Source organism: Belonocnema kinseyi, chromosome 9 (assembly GCF_010883055.1).
Source record: "Belonocnema kinseyi isolate 2016_QV_RU_SX_M_011 chromosome 9, B_treatae_v1, whole genome shotgun sequence".
Classification (NCBI taxonomy): Eukaryota; Metazoa; Arthropoda; class Insecta; order Hymenoptera; family Cynipidae; genus Belonocnema; species Belonocnema kinseyi.
This window is the reverse complement of record NC_046665.1, coordinates 97,493,993-97,512,812: the sequence shown is the minus strand read 5'-3', so window position 1 is coordinate 97,512,812 and position 18,820 is coordinate 97,493,993. Positions and strand designations below refer to the sequence as shown.

The following is an 18,820-nucleotide window of genomic DNA, read 5'->3' as shown; positions in this document are numbered from 1 at the left end:
TTATGTTTGGTTAGAAGTGATTTTTGATTAAAGATTCATCATTCACTATTCGATTTTTTGTTTGAAAGTTACCTTTTTTAGTTGAAAATTCAGGTATTTTTTTGATTACGTAATTTTTAGTCAAATAAGTTTTGTTCTGGACATGTTTTCTTCTTACTTCTGGTTCCGCGCGATGCGCAGTGACAATACTGTGTGAACCTGTGTGAGTTTGTGTCTCAACTCTACCTGGAGGATCTCTACCCATTCTTCCCTGTAAACACATTCTGTAACTGTTTCAGATCAAAAAAGGAGCTGTGTTCTATAACAGTTGTTACAAGATGGTGACATAAATGTTCTAGAACAAAAAGGTAACACTGTTTTAGAAGACTGTGACAAAATTTTGACTGAACTCTTCTAGAACAAAAAGGTAACAGTGTTCTAGAACCTTGTGACAAAATTTTGAGAGAACTGTTCTCGGACTATGTGATAGCACTGTTCTGTAACAGTTGCTATGAAATTGTTCTAGAACAAACTGATCACAAACGTTCTGCAATATTTGTTTCAAGTTTATTCTAGAACTGTTTTGTAATAGAGCTTTATTGAAGTTCTAGAACCCTGTTACAAGTGAGTCCTAGAACGAATTAGGAACAAAGATTAATAACTGTTCCAGAACACTTGATACGTAATTGTTCTTGAACAAACTGATCACAAACGTTCTATAATATTTGTTTCAAAATTGTTCTAGAACTTTGCCGTAAGTGTTATATCGAAGCTCTAGAACCCTGTTACAAGTGTGTTCTAGAAAGAATGAGGAACAAAGATTTATAACTGTTCCAGAACACTTGATACGTAATTGTTCTAAAACAAACTGATCACAGACGTTCTATACCCTTTCTTTCAAGTTAGTTCTAGAACAAATCGGTTTTCACAGCATTCAAGATCTGTTACAGATTGGTTATAGAAAATTTGTAACTGAGTTCTAGAACTGTTATAGAAATGTTACAGATCGGTTGTCACAGCGTTCTAGGTATGTTACAGGTTTGTTCTACACCTTTGTAATTGAGTTCTAGAATTGTTATAGAAATGTTACAGATCGGTTGTCACAGCGTTCTAGGTATGTTACAGAATTGTTACAGAATTGTTACAGAATTGTTACAGAATTGTTACATAATACTGGTAACCGAGTTCTAGAGTTGTTCTAGAAATGTTACAGATCGTATGTCACAGCGTTCTAGAACTGTTACAGAATTGTTCTAGCGTATGAGGGATGATATAGTTACTCGCATGTTCGTAACCTGCTACTAACCTGTTCCAAAACAAGTCCTTTTGTGTTCTAGAACAGTTACAGATCAGATTCATCTGGTACAATCAACAGCAATACTTTCTTGAAAAATTGTTTTGCATTTAAAATACTGGACCGAATGCTTATTACATACTTAAAATATGTTTTCAATATTAAAAAATCGTTCCAAGTTAACGAAAAATGCAGTTTTCTATTATTCAAAATAAATTCTGATAAATTCTCAGAGAATTAATTTTTCGGTTTTATTCTCGGTAATATTCTCATTCTTATTACCGTTCTCAAAGTAATATAACCGACCCAGAACTCTACGGGCTATGAGCTAGTTATTAATAAACAAGATAACATATTAGGAAGTAAATAAAACTCTGATCTTTGATCCGAATCATATTTAATTTCGAGGGACGCTTTTATGGTTTTCCGTAACTCGTAAAAGAAGAATTTATGGACTCTTTAGTCAGACTGGCATTGCTCGTGATTAAATCTACTCTAATTCGGTAATTTGAAGTGCAGTAGACAGACGTGCCATAATAATATTTCAGCATTTGAGGACTCCGATATTCACAGTACGCGCTCTGATCCCGAATTCCCGATTGTTCCCGATACGTGACAAAGATACGCAAGGGAGGTAGGGACTGACCGTTGATCTCCTGGAAGGCAAACCTATAGATGATGACCCAGAAATTGTAGAGAAAGGCAAGCGAGACCACCATCGACCAATAGTAGCACAGACGTCCCGCAGGATCAAAGACAAAGGACCAATTCGGGGCTCCAGTGCGGAAGCCTCTCGAGCCAGGTTGACCAGGAAATCCCCTGCTACCACGTTGCTGCTGTTGTTGATGAGCACTGTACCTGCTGAACATTTAAATGGTCACATTTATTTTTATCGTCGCGTTGTGTGTTAAGTTTGAACGTTCACTTCATCCTGATGGACACTCCTAGCTACAAAAATAAAACAGTATGAATTACGAGTATTTTTATTATTTTTCTTGAGAGTATAGCTGCAATAGAAGTCACTAAAGAAGTGGAATAGGTCAATATATCAGGCAAAGAAAATGTTTAAATTTTATTATTCACCATTATAACTGAACAATAAATTCTAATTTTAGTATCAGTTGGAGTTAACTTGGAATGGAATGGAAGCTTTTAATGTGTCCCCTAAGGGATAACATTTTTCTCGCACTTTCTTCTTTATTTCTTTGCACACCCCCCACACACTTACTTGGTGGTTAAAGGGGGACGCACAGTTTAAGGTGGGTTCCGAACCACCAAGAGCAACAGCTTTAAGTACTTAGAGAAAGATTTAACTTCAAACTACAAATAAATTGAAATTACTATTCATAAATTGGGGTAAGCTTTCAAAGTTATTGTTTGTTAACAATCATTCTTGTTACAAAAAATCAACAGCTCTTAAAGTATGTTTAATTAAACTCAAGATTAAACTGCTTACAACAACAAAAATGAAATAAATATTTCTAAATGAAAAAAAATCTTCTTCCGTGATGAATCTTCTTGAAATATTTCTTGAAAGCTATTGGGAATGGTGGTCTACCATTCGTCACCTGGTACCAAAAACTGGAACTAGAAAGAGTAGGTACAATTTTTAAGATGTATTTTAATTTTTGCATAAAAGCGTTTTCACGATTGTTTTGTGAAGTATAAAATAACTATTGAATACTCAAAACAAATCCTTATAAAAAAAATAGTTTTAGATAGAATTTTCATCTTACAGGGTGAAAAAAGGCACATTTTTATCAAGCAGGTTTAGAAAAAAAAACAACGATTTCACTATTTCATGTAAGTTACAATGAATTGTAAGTTCAAATTAACTTTAATGTATCTAGCGTAAAATTTTATCAATATTATGCAAAGAATACGATTAATAGACGATTGGAAAATACGAATTCTAACCTAACTTTTAGACCACATTTTTAAATAATAAATATTTTGTGTATAAATTATTAAAAAGTTACTTTGAGTCGATTTTTTCTTCAAAATAAGTCCATTTAAGTTTATAATCTTTTAAAAATCACGATAAACAGTACAATAATTTTTTTTCTTAGAAAAAATTTGTTAGTCAAAAAATCTATTTTTCACTGTACAATATGTAAATCCCATCCAGAAACCTTTGTTTCCGATAAGTACTTATTTTTGATATTCAATAAATAATTTAAACTCCACAAAAAAATCGTTAAAACACTTTTATGCACAGACTAAAATACATTTTTAAAATCGTACCTATTCTTTTTAATTCAGTTTTTTGCCACTAGTTGGCGTTTCGCAGTTTAACCATTCCCAATAGTTAATATTATTTTTTGATCAAGATATTACGTGACCAAAAATACAAAATTATATTAACATTGCTAATTTCTTGTATCGTTCATTTGTTCAAAAATGGTTAAAAACATGAAGCAACAATCCAATAAAGATTTTCAATGGCAAAGCAAATGTTGAAAAATGTATTGCATTCGTGATGAACAAATTACCAATTTTTATTTTTAACAACAATTGTTCAAAGGCATTGTTATTACTTCATGTATTTATTATTAAAACTAGTTTTGCCTGAAATCCATAGCCACTTATTTGAAAATTGCCTTCTTATTACTAATCGTCAACATTTAATAATTGTTTAAACAAACCTTATTAAAAAATGCATCATTCAATTATTTTTAAGATTTTTAACTTTGTTCTTTCACCGTAATGAACTATTAATGTCAATTTTTTCATACTTTTTTTGAGATAATTCAATAACGATCTGCTACTGCTATTATTATCCATCATTTAAATAATTTTTTCGTACACAGTATATATTGTAGAACTTCAACAAGCAATTACATTTCTTTAACAAATCCTCAGTTGTTATAAAATTTATTCAAGTAATTATTTTTGAGTCTGTTTTAATATATTATGAATCAAAAGACGAAATTTTTAGTTTACAAATACATTAGAAAGGAATAATTATAATAATATAATAACTACCAATAATTATAATAACAATAAAAATAGTGAATCGTTATTGAAGTTTCTAAAAATGTTAAAAAATGGGTTATTAACTGTTAATTACATTTATAAAACAAAGTTTAAATGCAAAAAGATAGGAAAATAACCAATTTGTTCATTAAGATTATTTAAAAAATTATAAATTGTTATCTATTGATAGTAAGAAGTCATTGCTAATCTATTGGTTGTTATAGTAATAGTTATTTATAGTTTATTGTATCGAGAAAACCAAGTTTGTAAATCCAAAATAGTGAAATAGTGAATTTGTTGATTAGAATTTTTTAAACAATTCTTAATTTTAATTAGATAAACAAATATGGTACTAAGGTTACATTACTAAGTAATATATGATGAATTCGTACCAAAAATGAATTATTCTATCCAAAATACCTGTCACGTACAATTTGTTATACACTTTTTAATAAAATAACCAATTATTTATGAACTTTTATTAATCCTACTAAGAACTTATATTTTTTCTAGAATTTCTGGAATTTAGAGCGAATTAAATAACAAATCGCGGAAATCCCTACGAAATAATTTGCATTAACCTATTTGTTTATAACAAATCCAAAGCATTTGTAAACTTTTGCGTTCCCATTGAAGATTTTTTCGGAAAGTAGCTTCATGTTTTTTTTTTGTTAATTTGAAATTAATCCCAGTGTTTTTCTAAACATTACACAGCCAAAGTCAAAACATGTTATCTTGTTTTTGTTATTAAATAAAAAATAATTTTTTAATGGACCATGATTGTTTGATGCGAATGTTTTTTTATACAGCGTCAAATTGTTCATCAACTTAGAACTGTTTTATCTGCAACAGTTTTGCTTAAAAGAGAATATTGTTTAAACAATATTTTGATACAAATTATTTCGAAGCAGCGCTAAATAATTATAAATTAAGAAAAAAAATAAAGCAATGTTTTTCCCACGATTGAAGAAAGTTTTGCTTGTTTTTTTAGCTTCTGATTGTTAAAATTCAATTTTTGTATTTATATCTTGATAAGTACCATTAGCTTATGCAATATTGTTAATAAACATCTTTACTAATCATTTTTGTAGCTGAGATTTTTTTTGTGCAAGATCAGAAAAAACGATTCCAAATTGTTTTCCGTAGATATGAATGAAAAAAATATTGTTTATAAAAATTTCATATCCACATTTTTTTTCTTCTTTGAAATCCCATAAACATATAATTATAAATAATTTTGAGAATTACATTTTTTCTGAAAAAATATCCTCTGTTCCGCTGGTAATCAAACCACAGAACTTCAGATTTCCGGCCGTGTGCTTTCCCATTAAGCTATTAGAGAGATCGAAAGAAGATTGTTTTCCAGAAATATACGCTATATATCAATCCAGGTGTTACAGACAATACATAACGTCATTTTCAGACACGATAGAAAATAATTCTGTTTTTTTAAATTTAAAATTAAACTTTTTCGGAAAAATCTTGTCTGAAAATGATGTTAAGCATTTTCTGTTATTTAAAGAGTTAACTTCAACGATAGGTTGATTTTTATTTTCACGGCGGTGAAAAAGGTATCTACGCTGATTAATGGTAACTATCTCTGATGATAATATAGATTCCTTTAAATTACTTGTATGATAAATGTAAAACCTTATTTGAGATAGCGTTTATTTCTGAAAAAAGATTCTTCTTTTGATCTCTCTGATAGCTTAACGGAAAAGCACCTGACCTGCTTTTAATTTTTTATAAATAAACAAATATGCCAAAAAGGCCATTTTTTCGATTTGACGTTCCCGGTACTCACCAATAACATGAAAATTGTTAAAATCACCTACGTTATACATAATACATTAGTTAAAAATGTTTTTATATTACGGGATAATCAAAAAAAATTTTTTTAATTATTTGTTGAATGAACCATTTTAACGATTTTCCCTAATTTTACGTTTTACGAAGTTTAAATAAAAAAAATAAAATGATGAAGAAATTTCTTCTTGAGATGATTATTGTTAATATCATAAACATGTTTATTTTAAAAATGTATTAATTAGGCATTTTTTTGACAGAAATCTTTGTTTTTTTCAATACAATTTTTAAAAATTAGGAACATTATTTAATAAGCAAATGCATATATAAGGCATTTATTCAACAACAACAAAAAATTTTCAATGAACACTTTTTTCATTAGCAACTTCATGATAATTTCACAAGACATTCATAAGTTATTGCTCAATTTTATGATTTTTTTAAACAATTTTAATAAACAGTTGCGTTATTGGGCCTTCTGTCGACGGAAAAATTCTTCTTTTGTTTGATCTCAGACTTTTATTTGGGATCTTCATTATACATTTAGCATTATTCATTATAAATTTGTTTTTCCGATATCATTCTTTTAATTGGGAACTTCATGATAATTTTAGCAAAATTATAATTTCTTAAAAAATGTTATGATTTTTTTATACGAATTTAACAAACAAATACATTATGGTGGTCTGGCATCTGTGGACAGAAAAATTAATTTTTTATGTCAGTCTTTTTAATTGGAAAATTAATAATAATTTTATCAACGATCATAATTAGCTGAAGAATTCTATGATATTTTAACAAATTTAATAAGCATTATTTCGGCATTTTTCGACGCAAAACTTTTTTTTTACTCAGTCCTTTCAGTTTAAGTTTCTTATTACTTTCATTCTTTTAATAAGGCTGCAGCTTAAAGATAATTCATTTGTTTATTAATTATTTTTTAAATCACCAACTAATTATGATTTTTTCTGAAATTATCACAAGGTTCTCAATTAAAGTCTGATATAAAAAAAAAGAAGTCTGTGATTAAAAAAAATTTCTATAAAATAAAAAATTTCTATAAAATTTAACGTAAAATTATGGAAAATCTTGAAAAACATTCTTTCCACCAATCATTTGTCTATACAAGGTTTAAATAATGTAACTCTATGGAACTTAAGCGATGTCAAGAATTTTCATGTTATTGACGAGCACGGAGAACGCCAAATAGAAAAAATAGCCATTCTTTCATCATATTTGTTTATTTATAAAAAATTCAAAGCCTAATTTAATAATCAGACTCTAAAATCTTCTTAAAAATCGTATAAGCTTCTTTGTTTAAATCTTTTTCCAAATCGGTCAATATTTGTGGGCTGTAATAGCTACACTGATTGATGGTTACCATCTCTGATGATAACACAGATTCCTTTAAATTTTATTATAAGTGCCGCGAGGTCATTCTTTTTTTTTAGAATTTGATTCACGTCATTGTGTCATTGTGTGGACTTAATAACGTTATGAATCACTTCAACATGTTGTGAAATTTCAAAAGAGAATTCCTGTCCAGACCTTTAAGTGATTTAGAAGTTGATTAATGTTATAATTTAATAAAAATATATTTGTTAAATACAAAAACGTACGTTTCCGTGCCATTGCAACTGGTGTTGCTGTTGAGGTGGTTGACGGAGGCTGGCGTATGGAGATGTGACGTGTCTCGTGACGAAGCTAGTGTGACGGCATTCGCGAGTTTGAATCTCCCTCTCAGGTGGTCCTTCCGTCTCGTTTTTCCCCTCAGATCCAGCTCACTCGCCCCTCGGTTCACATAAGCCCCTTGAAGTGAATCGCGGGACGAGCTGAAGAATCGCTGCGACACAGAGTATACCTGCACAAGCCCGGTCTATTTTTTTAGCGAGGCGCACTTGCTCATGCCAATTAGCTCATCATATTCCCATAACACCTCTTCTCTCTAACCATATCTCAAGTGCGCATTTGAATTTTCAAGTACCTGGTTTCAAAAACGTAATGGTGCACGAACGTCGTCATAAACGCCCCAAGCAAAAACGATATCGATCATTAGAGACATCGTCTTTATACGAACTATAAACTTTTATTCTTTTTAGAATAATGATATGAGAAAAGGACCCAACAAGTGTTTGGGAATTATAATGAAGAATCAGTCAAATTAGGTGCCATGCTTATGTAAACAGGATTTTGTAGATGTTCAACAAGTTTTTGAAATCTTTTTCTTCGTCCTATCACTCCCCACTTTCTGCACCTCTTCTATCCCTGCCCTATCCCATCTGATCATATCTTAACATATCCTTGCTTCCTTAACTCCTCTTCACTTAATCTCTATATCTTCAATTCTTCTCACCTAGCCTGCTTCGACTCCTTATTTTGAACATTCTGCTCCTCCTAATTTCTCTTTCTTCACTTACTTATTCTCCCTTCCCCTACTTCCTTCTACTTCCCCTACATCTCTTTCCTATTTTCCTTTCCTCCCATTTCTACCTTCCGTATCCTACTAATCTCCAATAGGTCCCTTTCTATTACATAATTCTTCTCTACTCTTATCACTTTCTTACCCTTCAGTTACTTCTTCTCCCCGAGCCTGCTTCGATTCCTTATTTTGAACCTTCTCCTATAACTAATTTTTCTCTCTTCAATAGCTTCCACTCCCTTCTACTACTTCCCTCTACTTCCCGTACCCCTCTTTCCTATTTTCTATTACTCTCATCCCTACCTTCTGTGTTCTACTATTCTATAATACTGCCCCTTCAACTACTTAATTCTTCTCCACTGTTAATACTTTTTAATACACTATTAATACTTAATTCTTCTTCACTAACCTACTTCTATTACTTATTTTTAACATTCTTCTCCCACTTCTTACTCGCCCTACACTTACTTCTGCTCCCTTCCACCACCTTTCTCTCCTTTTCTTACTTCGCGTTCCTATTTTCCTTTCCTTCCAACCCTACCTTATCTGTTCTACTATTCTCCAATACTTGCCCTCCTATTACTTTGATCCTCTCCACTATTCTTACTATCTTACCCTTCACTCACTTCTTCACCATAACTCTGCTACCTACTACCTACTACCTGCTACCATACTGTTCCTTATTTTGAACATTCTCCTCCCCCTAATTTCTCTCCCTTCACTTACTTTTGTCTCCCTTCGCCTACTTCCCTTAACACGCTTTTCTATTTTCCTTTTTCTCCCATCACTACCTCCCTTCATCTAAAATTCACCAAAACTTCCACCTTCCATTATTTAATTATTCTCCACTGTTCCCACTTTCTTACCCTTCACTTACTTCTTCTCCTCTACCCAGCTTCTATTATTTTTTTTAAATATTATCCTCTTCCTGCTTTCACTCCCTTCACTTACTTCTTCTCCTTTGCTCTACTTTCCTCTACTTCCGCTACCCCGGTTTCCTACTTTTCTGCCTTTCATTTCTATCTTCCATCTTCTACTATTCTCCAACACTTCCCCCTTCCACTACTTAATTGCTCTACTCTTTCCTCACTTACCCTCGATTAACTTTTTTCTTTTCCCCTCCTTCTACCCCTTACTTTCCATCCCCCGCTAGCATCCTCGCTCTTTCCGTTCTTTATTCTTCTTCCCCTCCCTTAATGAATAGCAAAAAAAGTTTCTGTGGACAAATAAAATTTTAGCATACATTATTTATTCGATTTGGAAGTTTTTGTCAAATGAATTAATTTTTAATATAAAATTTGAGTGATTATTTATTTATTAACAAAGTTGGCATTTTTTTAATTTTTAGAAGTAGCATTTTTTAAATATTTTCGGATTGATTTTTTAAAAAATTAATTTTGTTGAAAATCTGCTTTCAATTTTTAATTTAAATCTTTTTTGGTTAATCTTATACTTCAAGTTTCTAACTATTTGTTGAATTTTAAAATTAAAAAAGAGTAATTTTTCACCAAAAAAGATGAATAGTTATCAAGAAATATAAAAGTTTATATTTCAAGCAAAAAATGTTTTAATTATAAATTAAAAACAGTTCAGTTCATTAAAAAAAAGAATTTTAAACTAAATAGTTCGACTTGTAAACAACAAAGATAAAATTCCTGCCAAAAGAGATCACTTTTTAATCAATCAAGATTTTTCATTCAAAAACGAAAAAATATTTCAACCTAATTGTTGAATTTTGTACTAAGCAGTACAAATTTAAACCGAGTAGTGGAATTTTTAACCAAAAAAAGGATAATTCTTATCAAAAAATAAATAGTTAATATTTGAATCAAAAAAGGTTCAAACAAATAATAAACTTTTTTCTAAAAATAATTGTAATTATTTGAAAACTTTTTCGAATTTATTTAATTTGGAAGTAAATCATTAATTATCTATTAGTTTATTTATAATCGAATTCCAGGTTTGAATGTTTTTCAAAGTATACAAATTCCTTTAAATGTTCTGAAAATCCTTGTAATCTTCAATATCTTTTAAACATTGTAAAATCTTACACACTCATTTAAAATTCTTTGAAAATATTTAAATCTGCTCGAAATTTCGATGATCCCATGAAATTGATTTCTTGTAATCTCTTAAGATCTCTTGAATTCCAAATATTTTTTTTCAAATCTGTCGGAATCTTTTAAAATACTTCAGAAACTTTGAAAAACTTAAGAAAATCCTATTTCAATCTTTTACATGTTTTTAATAATGTTTTAATCTTCAAATTTCTGGATATCCCTTAAAACTCTTGAGAAATGTTAAAATACCTTAAAATCTTGCAAATTCTTTGTGATTTTTTGAAACATTTTAAATCTTCAAAATCTTTGGAGATCCTATAAAATAGCGTAGCTTTAGTAAAATGCCTAAAAAATCCGTGAAATATTTTAAAATCCCGTAAATTATTTTGAAATTCGTCATATCTCTTAAAATTAAAAAAAAAAAATTTTAACTTTCAACGAGATGAAATTAGATGACACTTCTTGAAATGTCTTAAATTCTGTTGAAATTTTTTTAATTCTCTTCAGTCTCTACCAATTCATTCAAATAGTATGTAATCCTAGAAACCTTATAAAAATCTTTGTAAATGTGTTAAAAATTCTAAATATCTTCAAAAGCTAGGAAATTGATTGCAAAGTCTATTTTCGTTGTTCATATTCCTTTGAAATTTTCAAAACCTCTTAAATATTTTGAAATCACGAATAAAATATGATCTTGAAATCTGAAATTTTTTTAATTCCTTAAAAAAATTTTCACCTTTGAAATTTTGGAAGTCACTGAAATTTCTGAGAATCCTGTAAAATATCGTAAAATTTAAAAAAATTCGATATCCTCTAACATTAAGCTAGTCGAATAAAATATCTATAAATTTCTTAAAGCGCTTTGAAATAATGTTATTTATTTAGAAATTTTTAATATTTCTTCAAATCTCTTCACTGATTTTGAAATCATTTTAAACTTTTTGGAATCACTCAAAATCCCTTGAAATCTTTAAAATTCTCAATAATCCCTTGAAATTGTTTAAAATACTTTATAAGCCTTAAAAGTCTAGAAAAATCCCTATAAATGAGGAAGACAGAATTAGTTAATTTTTTTCATTGGAGAATCAATTTAGTTTGATCCTTAAATATCAATCAATAATGATTAATGTGTAATATGCGAAGGATATAACGAATTAATTAATTTACCAAATTTCCCGACGACGTTCGTGCATATTCATTCTCTAACTATTTTGTCTAAAAAGCAAGTGCGTCTCTATTCTAATTAACAATACCTACGGCTATAATTAATTCTAATAAATATCTAATAATTACGAATAAAGTTACGGTCTTATTAAATTATATTTAATTTTTGCAACCACCAAACAACATTTTTTATTGTATTTAATGACCCAACGAACCATTTCAGAGATAAAGCCAAATGGATTTTATTTATCCGCAATTGTGTCTCGTTACTTAAGGATCACGATCAAGCATTAAATAATTAATTCGAGATAAGTAGATTATCGAAGTCTTTGTTGGACGCGTCTAATCTAATTAACTACCGAAGCTCTCTCTTTGATTCCTTTCTTTTTTCTCGTTTTCCTCTTTTTCCTCTTTTTCCTCTTTTTTTATATTTCTTCTTCTCTTTTGAATCAGTATCTTTTATGGAAGAGTTCTTTATCTATACATCCATCCCACTTAACCAAATCGCAAAAACGTAGTGGATTAAAATCGCACCTCTGTCTCGTCTGACAAAGCTCAGTATTTTCTACTAAAATCTAAAATTTTCATTTTGTTACATTAACGTACTTGTTCTGCCAGAAATCATGTCTTTAGAACAAAATTTTTATAATATTAGGAATTTTAAGAAGCGGCATTAATTAATTGCATTATTCATGCAAGAATTTCTTTGGAAGAGGGAATCCGGAAAATCAATCCTTACTTGTGAGGGGGGCCAAACATTTTCTAAGTGCTTCCTTTTACTCAATATTTTTTTGATATATTTTAATTAAAACCAGTTTTTGCTGTTCAAATTCTTGGAAATTTTATAATCCATTGATATAGCGTGAATTCCGTAAAAAACATTTTCAAATGCCTTAACATTATTTAAATTATTTTTAAAATCCTATGTAGATCTCTTATGATCCTTCAAAAGCCATGGTATTCCCTTGAAATCTTTAAAAGTTTCTCAAAACACTTGAAACTATATAAAGTATTTTGTAATATTAAGAGATCCCTTGAAACCTGTGACATCCTTGAGATTCTTCAAAAGCTATTAAAATTCCTCAAAATCCCTAAAAAATCCTTTAAAAATATTCTAAAATCCTTTAGGGTAGTTGTCGTGCCAAAAGTCAGATTTCTGAAAAAAATAGTTCTTCTATGATTTTAAGAATAAAAATATTATAACTGATGTTCCAGATAAAAAACATTTTTGCTCATAAAAAATTGTAAAATACAAAAGAAAATATTAATTTAACAATGTTCTTTGTAATTCAATTTTTTTCTGATCATCGTTTATTACCAATTTTTTTAAAAATTATTAAATTTTAATAAATAACGACTCTTTTCCGAGAAAACATTCTCTACAACTCTACTGTTTCCAGTTTTTAAACTACATTCTTTTAAATTGGAAACAGTAGAGTTATAGAGAATGTTTCTTCGGAAAAATAAACCGTTATTCATTTAAATGCGATCATTTTTTAGAAATTATGTATTAAGAAGCAAGGGCTAGTAAAAATTCAATTTAAACAAAAAAAAGTTAGAATTAATGTTTTTTGTTGTGAATTTTAATACTTTTCATCAAACATAATGTTTTTATTTAAAATGACATCGGTTATAATATTTTGATTTTTAAAATCATAGAAAAACTATTTTTTTAGATACCTGATTTTTGGCACGACAAGTACCTTAAAATCTTTTAATCCTTTTGAAATTTGATGAAATCTCTTGAAATTTTTTAGAATCTATTGAAATTCCCTTAATTGTTTTGAAATATTTCAATTTCTCTTAAAATCCTTGAAAATCCCTAAAAATCCCTTACAATCCAACGAACTAAAACAAAAAATATTTTAAATCTCTTACAAATGTTTAACACGTGAAATCCTTTGGGCTTTATAAAGGTCTCGTTTACGAATTCTTCAAATAACTTTAAAACGTTCTGTTAAATCTTTATCAATCTTTGAATTTGCTTTAAATGTGTAAAAACCTGAAAAAATCCATTATAATACTCTTAAAAGCCTTTCAAACAAATGAAAATATTTAAAAATCTTGCAATATATAGTTAACAGTCAAAATAATTAATGCGTTAAATTTTAATAATCCATAGCTTATTTTTTCGGCGAAAACATTTTCAACAACTCTATCATTTTCAATTTTTGGAAAAAAGTAAATTATCTTTAAGTATCATTTTTTTTCAAATTTTTATCTTATAAAAAAATGATTTGAGTGATTTCAGCCGCAGAAAAAATCATAGAAAAAATTTTTTTTTATAGATCTGATTTTTTGCACAACAAATACCTTAAAGGTCTTCCCTTATTTGCTTAACTAGTGGTAATACAAAACTGGTAACCAACATTAAAATTAAAAATGGGTATATGACATTCGAAATTTTTAATATTTTTTGTTATTTTTATTATTTAATAATTAATTCTCTGATGAAAAAACGAATTTTGAGCCACATAGTCAAATTTACCATTCAAAAAGATTAATTTTCAGTGTGGCTGCTACTGTGAAAAAAAATTTCAGGTTTTTCTTGACTTACGAAAAAACTGTCACGGTCACTAAAATGAAAAAAAAATTCAAATTCTTAGAGCCACAAATGTTTTTACTTAAGGTAATCAAATAAAAACTGAAATAAGAATTAAAGCACACAAAGTGGTTTAATTTTGAATCTTAAATTTTTTAAACTGAAACTTAGACATTTTTACTCAAACTTTGGAAAAACTTCATTCAAAACTTTGCAATTTCAATTTCGATTTCAATTTTCGACCAAAGAATTAATTTGCGACCAGAAAAGACGAATTTTCAACAAAATAAATGAGATCTTAATCGAATGCTTGAATTTTTAACGAAAGAATATAAGCTTTCAACCAAAGATAAAAAAGTTCAATTTTCAGTTTAAAAAATGAATTTAAGAAAAGGCTATTAAAAAAAAATAGTTAAATTTTCAAAAGAAAAAAACTTTCCACCAAATAAGACAAAATTAAAACAAAACACATCAGTTCAAACTTGAAAAACTGTTGTAATAAAGTTTGAACGTAGTAATAATACATTTTTGCAATCATTTACCATTCATTTTTTTGAAAAATAATAATATTTTTAATTTTCTCTTAGCAGAATAATTTTGTTGGATCGAAAATTCTTTATTCTCCTTAAGCATTCCCTTATCTCGCAAACAAGTTTTTATTCTCGTAATAAATTGAGAATTCTATTTTTAATCCTCATCCAAAGTTAATTCTAAAAACCCATGAAATTTTAATTTTAAAATCCTCGTTATACTTTCTCGGGATCAGCTATAATTTTTTGACATCAAACATTCTTTATCTGCATTCATAAACTTAATATCTCGAGAGAATGTTAACTTCCACATTTATTTTCTTGAACCTGAATAACTTCTTCCAATAAATTTTGTTAATATCACTGTTTTTCGGCTCATTAAAAAATTCCATTTTGTTTGTTATCTAGTTCTGTACTGCCATCCTTTGATTAAAATTAAAGCCAGATTCTTTTTTGTCTAACAAATAATTCTTAGTTTATATATTAAACATTGTGACAGTAATTCTAGAAATTAAAGGGAAATTACGAGCACATTAGATTTCGAATTCGAGAAAAAAATACAAGTTTACATACTTCCTACGTTTACGGCTTTGAGATTAAACAAACCAATTTTAATTTATACTACAGGCCTTTCAATTTATCTTGATTTTTTCCCTGTATCTTAAAAAAAGTAATTTCCTCTTGGCCCTTTAGGGCTTTTTTGGTCACGTAACTGAAGTCCTTAGCTTTTTTAAACGAAAAAAAAACAACATTTTTTTCAATCAGACATATCAATTTTTTTAACGAGAAAAAAATAAATACAACGTTTTGACTGATTTTAAGTCTATTATAATATCATAATTCATCATTTAATGAAGATAAATAATCCCCAGAAAAAGTTTCAGCTCAATTTCCTTATCGGTCAAAACGGGTCAAAAAACGGGCGTTTAAATAAATATTTTCCTAGATATGGCTAGTAAAATTATACAGGTTTTCCGAGAACTTTATTTCCAAAATTTCCTGATTCCTTCTTGACTAATTTTTCATTTTCCTTAATTAATTAATTTCAAATGCTTATATTTTAATTTTGCAATACATTAAACATAAAATCATTTCGAGACAAAATGAAACAGTATTTTAGATGCAAGTTTAAAATTTCAAAATTCATTAACTTATTCTAAACAAATAAATGCATGTTCTACTATGAAAGATGTCTTTTTAATACTTGAATTTTCAACAAAATCAATTTTTAACATAATAGTTTAATTTTCAAACTAAAAAGATAAATTCCCAACAAAAAAGTGCCATAGTTTATATTTAAATAAAAAAAATGAAACTTATGCAAAAAGAATTTTAAAACAAAAAAGACGAATGTTCAATTAATGAAGATTTTTCACCCAAGAAATTGAATTCTTTTCTTTAAAAAAATAATTATTTTTTGAAAATCAAATAGTTTTGATAAAAATTCCTCACGTTCAGTAAAAATTTAACTTTTTTGTAGAAAATTCATCTTTTCGTTTCGGAAATTTATCTTTTCAATCACAAATTTCATCTTTCTTCATCAAAAATGCAACCCTGTGATTGAAAATTAATCTATTTCGGTTAAGGCTTCTACAGTTTTATTGAAAACTTATTTTTTTAAATTAATTTCACTGCTATCAATTTCTAATAAAAATTTTTTTTGGTCGAAATATCAAATATTATATTTTTTAATAAGAATTCATTTTTTGGTTAACCTAATGCTTAAATTTTCTAACAAATTTTTGAATTTTAAAAAGAAAAACACTAACTTTATACCAATAAAGATAAATTCTTATCAAAAAACATAACAGTTAATATTTCTACCAAAAATGTTTTAATTATAAATTAAAAACAGATTAATTCATTAAAAAACGAATATGCATCCAAACAGTTCGACTCATAACCAAAAAAGATAAAATTTCTACTAAAAGAGACGAATTTTTGACTAAGTAGGATTTTTCATTAAAAAAAAGAAAATTTAATATCATATTAAAACATTAAATATTATAAATATTAATATAATTAATATTATCGCTTTACTTGAAAATTGAACTTTTTGGTTAAAAATTCATTCTTCTTGGTTGAAAAGTCTATTATCATATTTTTGATTAAGAATTCATTTTAGTAAAATAATCACGTAAATTGGAATAAGTTTTCAAACAATTTTAATTATTTTTGGATACAAAGTATTATTATTTGGTTGAAAATTAAATTATTTTCTTACAAAAATTAACAGTCATACTTTTTGTTTAAAAATTCTACCGTTATGTTAAAAATTAAACTATTTCAAAGAAAACCTACTACTTTTTGTTTAAATTTATATTTTGGTGTTGAAAATGAACTGAAATCTTTTATGATAAAAAGTTCAACATTGAAAAAAATGTGTTTTTTAATTAAAATTAATCTGTTTTGGACCAATTTCATCCTTCTCGTATAAAAATGCGACTATTTGATAGAAAATTAAAATAATTTTTTAAACATACATCTTTTTTATTCAAAAAATTGGTCTTTTTGGACTGGAAAAATCAATTCTTTTCCGTAACAACTTTTTTTCTTACAAAATTCATATTTGGATTCATTTTTCACAAATTTCGTCTTTCTTGGATAAAAATGCAACTATATGGTAGATAATTCAACAATTTGGTATAAAAAGACCTATTTTGGTTAAAAAATTCTCCTGTTTAGACTGAAAATATCAAATTTTTTTTGTAAAGACTTATTTTTTGTCACAAAATTCATATTTTTATCTTGTAAAGTCAACTGGAATCTTTTTTAATAGAAAATTCAACTATTTTTTTTTTAATGTAACTTTTTGTTTGAATATTCTTCTTCTTTGCTTTAGTGGAAAATACTTTTTGTTTAAAATTGATTTTTTAAAGTAAAATTATTTTTTTGCTTAAAAGTCACTTTTAGGTCAAAATCTCCACTATTATGTTAGGAATTCAATTACTTTCTTGAAAAATCAAATAATTTTGTTAAAAGGCCATTTTATATAGTAGAAAAGACATTTTTTGTTTCAAATCAAATAATAAATTTCAAAATTTCAAATTTTTATCTAAAATACTGTTTTATTCCGTTTATAAAAATTTTATATTAAAAACATTACAAGATTATAACGCTAGTATTTGAATGAAATTGATTAAGGAAAATGAAAAATGAATCAAGGAAAAATCAGGGAATTTTGAAAATAAAGTTCTCGGACAAACTGTCTAATTCTCCTAGCACAATCTTGAAAAAAAATTTCTAGAAACTACAAATTACGAACATTAAGAGAGGCAGGGGGGGGGTAAAATATTTCGTTACGGTTCTTTACAGGGGGGAGTAATGGTCGGTTTACCTTAAACCTTATAAAAAATACTAAAAAATTTTTTCTTTACAGCCCAGTCATTTTTTCCCATTATTCAGTATGTTCTGGTATCCGCCTGGTACTGATTCCCCTAATAAAGCTTTAATTTGAATTGATGAGAATGATGATGGATGAATAATCCTCCAGAAAAATTCCTTCTTCCTTTATGAGAGAAAAGTCTGATGAAGGCTTCATTCACTGAGGCATTCGCCTGAGCAGTGGAAAAAGATAAAATAAAAAATGAAATAAAAAAAAAAATTAGAACGAACCTGCTGTTGTTGATGGTGATAGTAGTGGTGGGTCGGGGTGTGTCGGCCCATGAACTTACTACTGACGAGATCGAGGAGACTTTGTCTTGAGGGTAAAACGCCTCGAGACACGTTCTCCACACTCTTCGTGTCGTCATCCCTATCTCTGCTGGTACCTCTTCCGTTTCCTGCCCTGGAACCTCTCTCTCGAAGTTTCTCAACCGTGCAGCCCAATGTTGCTGCAGAACCCACACTCAGACGGTCGGCCGCCCCACCAACACCCGCCGACGTGACGATTGCTAAAAAAAAGAGAAAAAGAAATCCATCCGTCAGTAATTTAAATAAAAACTACTTAATTCCAAGGATATGACTTCAAATGTTCCTGTTAAGAAAAACATCAGATGTTGAAGAAAACGGGTAAGGGATCAAACTTAAATTATGTAACAGCTTTGATGA

General features: G+C 28.3%; 1 protein-coding gene across 1 annotated transcript in view; it reads right to left on the bottom strand.

Moving 5' to 3' along the window:
* LOC117180300 (cyclic nucleotide-gated cation channel alpha-3-like) overlaps nt 1-18,436 on the bottom strand; it is a 375,315-nt gene extending 356,879 nt beyond the window's left edge. Inside the window, exons 1-3 of the mRNA XM_033372719.1 lie at nt 18,386-18,436; nt 7,675-7,916; nt 1,920-2,134 (exon numbers count right to left, since the gene is read on the bottom strand). Of these exons, the coding sequence (XP_033228610.1) occupies nt 1,920-2,134; nt 7,675-7,916; nt 18,386-18,436 (508 nt within the window). The remainder of the gene's footprint in view (nt 1-1,919; nt 2,135-7,674; nt 7,917-18,385) is intronic.
* Between the last annotated feature and the right edge of the window lie 384 nt (nt 18,437-18,820).